At 41.4% G+C, this 8624-nt stretch overlaps 1 protein-coding gene across 1 annotated transcript in view; it reads left to right on the top strand.

The window, feature by feature from the left end:
- Positions 1-8624, top strand: part of PDE8B (phosphodiesterase 8B) — a gene marked incomplete at its 5' end in the record, with an annotated part of 30421 nt that overhangs the window by 10525 nt on the left and 11272 nt on the right. The window contains 6 exons of the mRNA XM_009574248.1: positions 1377-1428; positions 4391-4468; positions 5391-5467; positions 6673-6837; positions 7633-7678; positions 8116-8251. Of these exons, the coding sequence (XP_009572543.1) occupies positions 1377-1428; positions 4391-4468; positions 5391-5467; positions 6673-6837; positions 7633-7678; positions 8116-8251 (554 nt within the window). The remainder of the gene's footprint in view (positions 1-1376; positions 1429-4390; positions 4469-5390; positions 5468-6672; positions 6838-7632; positions 7679-8115; positions 8252-8624) is intronic.

The raw sequence follows: 8624 nt of genomic DNA on the forward strand, positions 1-8624 counted from the left end.
ATCCCCTCAATAGCAAACAGGAAGAAAAGATGGAAAATGTGCAAGAATGATGGAAAAGAGAATTGTATCATTCCTTTCCTTTCTTTCCTGAACAATCCCAGCAGCATGCACTATCACAAAATGATATGGACGCTAAAAGCGCATAAGTGCAACCTTGCCGTACTCTACTTTTAACTCACAGGTTACAAGCATGGATTTCACGCTTCCATGCAATCTAGTGCTTTGGTATAAGCAGGTGATGGATTTGGTCAGAAGAGCCAATCACCATAGATTAGATTACAGTACCGGGGACTCCTAAATACAATGTGTCATGAATAATGTGTAAGTGCAGTGTCAAGCGCTGAAGTTTATTCATCTGAAGTAGAGGGTATGTATACCTTCTCTAGTGAATACAGTAAAAATAGTAATGCGTTACTTTTAGTCCTTTTCAGTGTCTCTGTTAGCTATACCTGAATACACTGTACAAATTTTAGAGGGAAGACTTGAGGAACTGAAAGTTCTTCTCAGTTTTCCTGTTAACAGCAAAATACTTTCTTGTAACCACATAACGAAGGAACAGGGTGAAGTGATTAGCAGATATTAAACTGTCATGTATTGGACAGACTGTGCTTTTGTTTCTGAGCAGGATGGAAAAGCAGAGGAGCATTTAATCTCTGTTATTGCAGACCAAGCAATAGGTGTAAACTTTAAGATGATGGAAATATCCTATTAAAATTCTAGGAAAGATTGAAGTATCTATTGGTGGAGCTACTCAAGATGTTTGAGAAGCACAAAGAATTAAGATTTTGTGTTTGACTTTTTAATTCATGAGAATGATTAAAAATTACTTGGAAATAAAGAAAGTTCTGATGGATGACACCTACCTCTACCCTTCAGTTGCTGGAGAGTTGTTGCTGTAACTGGGTTTTTTGAAGTACGGTTTATCAGTGACCTGTGAAAGGTTGCATGCAAAAATAGCTTAGATAGTACTAAGAAAATGGTTTTTAAATTACTGTAGAGATAGTAAAAATTAAGATTTTACGATTTTTTTTTCTTTTTGTGTTTTATTTCTGGAATCTTTCAGGTTCATATGCAATTTGCACTTAAAACACTATCTAAAAATGAACGTCAGTTCTCTTGCAGACACAGGCATTAAACAGGAATTTAGTACATCAAAGCACTACTCTATCTGTGATTTCCTGCATTGCATATCTGTTTACTTTGATATTATTTCTCTACATCTGATTACACCTAAAAAAGAGCCTTTGCCAAACACTTTTTTTTTTAAATACCTGAACAGTAAATGTTGGATAAGGACAGTGTTGAATGTAGCCCTTCTGAAATCTTTTTGCATTCTTTTTCCTTACATATATATTTTACTCCTGGTGCATCTTCAGCTCTACAAGAGTCACCGTGATGAGAAGTACACAGGAGACAATTCTCAGTCAGGTTAGAATACCATCATTTAATTTTATATACCGCTGTGCTTGATGTCATGGCCGGGTGCTTTGCTGGTATGAAATGTTGTCTCTTCCCTCTGTCGAGTCGGTGGTCAGAGAAGATGGCCGATGATGGATGCCAGCTGCTCTGATGTCGCACCACGAATTGGATTTGTAACCATCATTAATAATAAAATCTCATGTGCTGATCTGTCGCCGGGCATTTGGAGTTAAGATGCATTGCTCCTCGTTGTATTATAACACTGTGTCTGATCCTGAAGCTGGTGTACCTTCGCACCCTTTTCTGTTTGAAATTAATGTGGAATTGTGGTGATTTGTGCCAGCAGATCTGCCTTAGTGTTTCCAAGTTTAGGACCTGTCAGCAGGCCATTGGTTTGGCCCCAGCACAGGGCTAAGACAGTTGTCTGTAGCGTCCAGGCTAGAGCTAGTCATGTCCAGTCAGCGCTGAGTTGTTGCAGCGTGTCTGTACAACCCTTGCCCTGTGTCTCGGGCAGGTTTGCTTGCTTGCAGATAGCACATTCAAGCTCTCGGTAACTTCTGCAGATAGCTTTTGACTAAAGATGTGGAGTATAAGGGGATAATCTCTTCTTCCAATGCTGTGTAATGTTTGGAATAACCATTTTCCCTGAAGAACGAGACACTAAAGACCAATTCTAAACTTGTGATTCTAGTGATCTGACCCAGATGCAGCACTGCTGTCTTACTCTGGGTGAACAGGTTCTCGTGCCCTGCTACCTTCTCACACCTGAGGCCCTTTCCACTATGAAACACTGGACAATGTTGCTGTGCAACGTCAGGCAGCTTCTGATTTTCACACGGGAGGAAGATATAACATACCAAGAGCATGGGAAGTGACTGCTTGACATCCCCTACTTTTTCAAGTAGCATAAGAATATGTACAAGCATTGGAGAGCTTTGTGATACCAAATAATAATGGGCAGGGGGGACAAGAGATAATATATGCAATTTGCTGCTCTCATTACCATTGCCGCCATCAGAACTGATCCATCGTGTGTTAAACTCTTTGCTCCTGTGTCCCTGTAATAAACGCAGTTTTTCTTTCTCACCGTTTCTTTCCTGCAAACAGGTGAAGGTGAGAATGCCTGTGAATTAAGCTGAAGAACACTTGTTACTAGTTAACACATAGTTACTAGCTTACTAATGTGTTTTACAGGTTATGTGGGGCTTTTAGATTTGCTCATTATTGTCACAGATTTCAGCAAGACTGGGAAGCCACATCCCATGAAGCCATGTTGATCACTGCAGTGCAGTGAAAGCAGGCAACCTGAGTCATGTGTATGTGACGTAGGTTATCCTTCCCTGCAGTCCATGGTTGTGCTCCAAGAATAAATTCCCAGAGCCATGGGCATATGGCAGTATGTGATGAGGATAGAAAAATAATCCATGTGTATCGTGCTGTTTGCGATGGTGTGATTTGTTACACATCTGGATGGGGAGACATTCTGCTCACCAGGTGAAGGAAGATTTTTTATTTAGGCATTTAAATATTTTCACCTGAAATTGTAGCACAGAGTAGCTTTTATGCACCTGTGACTCTATAAGTGGCACTAGCAAAGTTTCCAACTTGCTAGTTGGTATTTAATGCAAGGAGAGTTGTCTTGTCTGCTACTGTCACTTGCAGCTATGTTTATATGTAAATGTTTGCTCCCTTATGTTAAACTCCTCCAAATGTTAATGCAGGAAAGGGGTTTGAAAGAGAAGTCTTATCAAATAAATAAATAAAATAATTTAACATGCACTAGTTATTTCCCTCTCTTAACTGTCGACAGAGGAAAATGCTTTCAGTTTCTCCAGACTGGACTACAACAAAATAAAAAGACCCAAGTTGTCCTGTAAATCTGTGGTAAAGAAAAGAATTAAGGCAGAAACTGTGTTTCACTCATTTTTAAGATGGATATATTTTTAATTCTGGAGAATTTTATACTAAAATTTTATTTTGCCAAAGACAGGCTGCATATATTCTGTCTTGTAACACGGTTATGCAAATCAATCTTTATGCTGAGAATACCAATTTTATGATATTTCTGATTCTTCACGTGGTGGTTATCTCCTTTTGAAAGCTTGCTGGGGTCTCTAATCTTTGAGTGGTATTTCAGATACTCTGGGAATAGGTACTGTAGAGACTCTTGCAAAGAGATGCATAGATGCACGGTTGCTGTTTTTAAACATAAGGGAGAGTGCAAGCTGTAATGTTTTGGAGGAAAATTAAATTTTATCAAATCTTTTTTTTCTTTTTTTGAATCTCTTTCCAGTCTATTTCATCCAGCTATTCCATTTGTCTGGATGTAATAATTTCTCTTGCTTCAGCAAATGGCAGTTTCAAGAATGACAGCTTGGTGCATGGTTAATTTTAACAGCAACTGAAATGATTGTTTATAATCATTCTCACTATGTTGGATTTTTCTTAAACACAGAGTACAAACAATTATTGCAGTTAAAAGCAAAAGCTGTCTGAGTCTGAATTGTGCTTGGGCTGAAGAGTGTAGACTGAGATAGAATTTTTCTCACTTGGGTAAATTTCTAGGCAGTTAAACTCAGGCTTGTTCAGTCGGTGGAGAGCAAAAGGGTCTTACAGGAGGGGTGCAGCCCACCTGCCTGAGACATCTCTCCTAAAGCAGGATCTTTGACAACTAGCTTAGACAAAGACAGCCTGAAAGACTGGTGCTTTTAGGCAGCTAAAGTTAGGTGAAGCGACTCCCTTGTTCCATAAGGCGTCTTAACTTCTTTGCGAAAAGAGCTTTCCAGGTGACAAGTTGCTGTAAATTGATAGACACTGAGTCCTTTGTTCTGATGTGCAGAGATTACAATATTTCCCCCACTTATGTGGTAACATTCAGATCATTTAATTAAATGTTCAGAATTTTAGATGGAGGAGAGTCTGGAGAGGTCTTACTTGACGCATTTTTAAAGCGTTTGTTTTGTATTTGCAGAATCCCATTCCTTCAAATGCAAGAACAGAAGGAAAGACTCAACTGATGTTAAGTCAATAACATCTCAAAGTAGTGATGGTAAGAAAGTAAACTCTCAAGAATGACATTATAAATAAAGAACAGACTTGCCCTAGGCAATAGAAATGCAGAATGAAAGAGGAACCAGACAGATTCACAGCTGGTTAAACAGAGATTATTCCAGTGTTTATAACTGCTGTAAAATCTCTCTATTCTGATTTGCAAAACAGCGTCCCAGCATGAGTACCAGCATCACTATACAATGCATGCAGGGCGCGGTGCCTTCACAGAGAGGAGGAGTGGCTGTGCTGTGGGATGGGGGCAGCCTGCTGAAAGAGTGCGTGGTGAAGGGTTAGTTCCACTTCTCTTAGAAAGTTGCAGCTTGTGCTCCTGAACCAGTATTTTGGTTTCGTTAGTGTGAGACATGAAGGGATGTATCACTGCTGGTTACTTGAGAGCAGTACTTCTGCTCCTGATCCCATTTGTGACTGCTTGCTGGGGCTGGGACAGTGCTAGCAGAGATTTCTTTCTGCCCCAGTATGTAGTGAGAGAAGCACAGCTTATGGGGAGCAGGAACGGGTTTCATTAGGGCAGCTGTATCACTGAGATGAAGGACATACACACACATACTCTCACAGAAGGAGCCACGTCTGACAGAGATCCATCGCAAACACAGGGAGAGTGGCAGGTATGGGCATGGAGTATAATATAGCTTAAGTATAGTCTCATTTCAATGTAGCTGAAGGGACGGATGGACAGAAAAACTGACAGCAGAAGTGAGGGGTGGCTGCAAAGGAAGTAAACAACAGTGCAAGAAATTAAACAGTAAAGCAAGAACTTGCAGGAGGGGAAATACAGGGGAAATGGGAGATGAGGCTGGATTCTGTCGTGCTGTTCCCCGGTGGCAGCCTTCGGCACTCTTTAAATGCTGTCATCTGATTCACACTCTGCGGCATGTAAACGGTGCGCTCTTTAACGGCAGCTCCAAGTTTAAAGACCCGACGTTACTCTTCCATGGCAAGGATCCACTCAATGACAATAGAAGCTCCTATCACAAAGGTGAGTCCTGAGCACTGCCTTTTCCACCAACTCAGAGTTTGGAGTTGCTCTCATAGGGAAGTACGTAGTTTGTGGCAGGACAGCCAGGGGTTTGCTGCACCTTGTATTTAACAGAATAATTTAAATATTTTTTTTTTCTTACCACTTTCTGCATCTCATCATCTCATTCCAAATCCTGGTCATAAGGAAGAATATTAAAAAGGGGGAAAGGGTGTCCTTGCTAGATGCACTGCTCGTGGCTGGAAGGGGACCCTGCTTTCTTGGCTTGTGCATGTGTAGGAGGACATGTGCTTCCAGTCTCACCTTTGCTTTTACAAGATAGCATGCAGAGGAGGGAACACCTGCACTGTATTCTGCCCCCCCACTTCCCTGCAGTCTTTTCTTCACTATCCATGTTATACAAACTCTGCTGTCGCAAACCAGCTGCACAATCACTTGTCCTACAAACCAGGGTGACTGCCATCTCCCACCCTCAAACCATTTTTTCCTCTCTTCCCATCTTCTCTTCCTGGCATCAAGCTCTCTACTTCCCAGCACCACCATGCCTGTTAGAGCAGCTGACTCCTTTCCTTTTACTTCTCCCCAAGCGTACCCGCAGGGAGGCCTGTAGTACCCCTGCAGCAGCTTCTGGTTGCTGGAGAAGACAGCACTGGGGCTTTCTCCCTCTTAGTCCTGGCAGTGCCAGGAGCAGTCCTTGGTCCGTTGCTGCATTTCCAGGTTGCAGCTGAGACGCAAGGTGGGAGGCAAAGAAGAGTCACCCTCTTCTCCCTGGAGCCCAGTTGACGCTGCTCTCTGAGAAAATTAAGGTTTTACATCCAATATCAGGATATCTGAGTCACATCCAGGAGTTCATTTGTTTGCTTTTTTCCTCTGGGGACTGAATGATTGCTTCTGAGCAGCCCTGGCTATGCTGAAGTACTGGGACATGGATAGTTTTTGGTCTACCCACCTGCAACTATTTCAAATATTTCACACCCTTCTGCTTTCACTTCCTAGGAGCTTGCCAGATTTAAATAGCAGATGGATACTAGGGAATCAGAGCACAAATTTACATTTTCAGAGTTGTACCTAAAGGGTTGGGGGGAATTATATAGCATTTGCTAAATGGAAAGTAGCATAATCAAGCCAAGAGTAAAGATTTTGTAATAAGAAAAGATAGAAGTGCCATTCACTCCCCCTCACCTGCCTCCTTAATCTGTTTTCAGGTTATTAACATAATTAATGCTGCCCAGGAAAATAGCCCCATCACAGTAGCAGAGGCCTTGGACAGAGTTCTGGAAATCCTGCGGACAACAGAACTTTACTCCCCTCAGCTAGGTACCAAAGATGAAGATCCTCACACAAGTGATCTTGTTGGAGGACTGATGACTGTGAGTAAAATCGGTAAAGATTAAATTACTGCTACCAGTGTCCTACATCACAGTTCAGTGCTCTGCTGTGCTAAAATTTCACAACCGATGGGAGGAGGACTCGTAATTCATCACCATTTCACTTAAATATTTTGGCCATTCTGCTAACAGTAGTAGGCACCAAGATGTAGTAAGATATGGCCACGTCTCAGTCCATTGGGTGCATTCATCCTCATACGTAAGTGAACTTGGTTGCCACTAGAAAATATAACATCCAATCTGTCTCAGGGAGGTACTTTTTAGAAACCCTAGAAGCTTAGATGGGATTGGGGGGATCACTCTACAGCTGGTCCAGTGTAAGAGTGAGATTTCTTTAATCAGGTTCTGACTTTGGTCCTGTAACAGCAGCAACACTGTCTGCCAGAGACAGACCTCCTAGATTTCGTCATGGTTTACCTCATTTTTTAACATACACTGAGCTAATCCTTGTCAAAATAATATAAAGAAAATGAAAAATAAATTATAGTGGTTAATTTGAATGATGAAATCCTGCAGGTGCCAAGGAAAGGGTCAAGGAGGGCAATACACTGTATAGTTAATAATATCCTTTCTGGAGATCTCATACTAGTGTTCCTTGGATTCCTTCACATCTGTTTTAAAAGACATTAAAACAAGGATGGTTCTTGTAGTGCTACAATAGGAGCGATGCTTATAGTATCCAGGAATTGTACCTAAAGAGAAAGTGCATGTAGTGTTTTTGCAATTAATGATGCATGGATGCTCTGCCATAAACTTACAATAAACTTGCTTTTTCAGGATGGTATGAGAAGACTGTCAGGAAACGAGTGTGTGTTCTCTAAGAGTAAGCCACCATTTTAAACTTCCCTTTGCACTTTTGACTTCTTTTGTAGATGCTAGTGACGTAGAGCTCCAAGTTAATTTGCAGCGGGATGTACGTCTTTGGAAATGGTTGTCTAAGTGACTGCAGAACAAGTGCTAGACTGCCCCCATTTTGGAGTTGAAGCAGTTCAAATACTTAAAATAATACATTTCAAAATGTAGAAAATCAGACTAGGAAAAAACTAAATTGTCACTCAAGAAATGTTCACTGATCTTTTTGGTTTATGTCCAAATCATCTGTTATAATATAAACCATATATATTATAGGCTTTTACAGGCTTTTTCATGTAAGGAAAAGAGTTGTTTTTCTTGAAAAAGAGTTGTTTTCTAAATGGAATTCTGCATGTGGGGGAAAAAATAATCCAGAAATGTTGTAATTTCCAAATTCCATTTCAACAGATATGAACCTGAGCCATAGTCACCTTTCAGTGCCAAACACCATCAATGATGCTCCGCCCTGTATCGCACAGCTCCTGGAAAATGAGGAAAGCTGGGACTTCAATATTTTTGAGTTGGAGGCTGTTACAAATAAAAGGTACTGGACTTCCTTCCCTGGGGGCCCACAAAAAGTCTGTTGAAGAGCTGTAGCAGACAGTGCTTTGCTGTGGAAAAACTGAAGCAAGACACAGTGAATCCGTGAGAGCTATCTTTCTTTTTGTGTGTGTGTTGATACCACTTGGCCCATTTAACAAGCCAGACACACACCATGGTCAAGATGCATGCACAGGCTATGGAGAGCCCTGTGCAGACTCTTGTCTTCCCTGACAGCATCTGCAGCCCTCCAGGATTGTTTCCTGATCAACTTCTACTTTGCTTGACTCCCATCCTCTCTGTCCAGGTGACACTGTTTGGCACAGTCTGATGGTGTTACATGCTGGATGTCCCACAGATGCCCCTTTTTCCTGCTG

This window comes from Fulmarus glacialis, unplaced genomic scaffold (assembly GCF_000690835.1).
Source record: "Fulmarus glacialis isolate BGI_N327 unplaced genomic scaffold, ASM69083v1 scaffold11353, whole genome shotgun sequence".
In the NCBI taxonomy this organism is placed as follows: Eukaryota; Metazoa; Chordata; class Aves; order Procellariiformes; family Procellariidae; genus Fulmarus; species Fulmarus glacialis.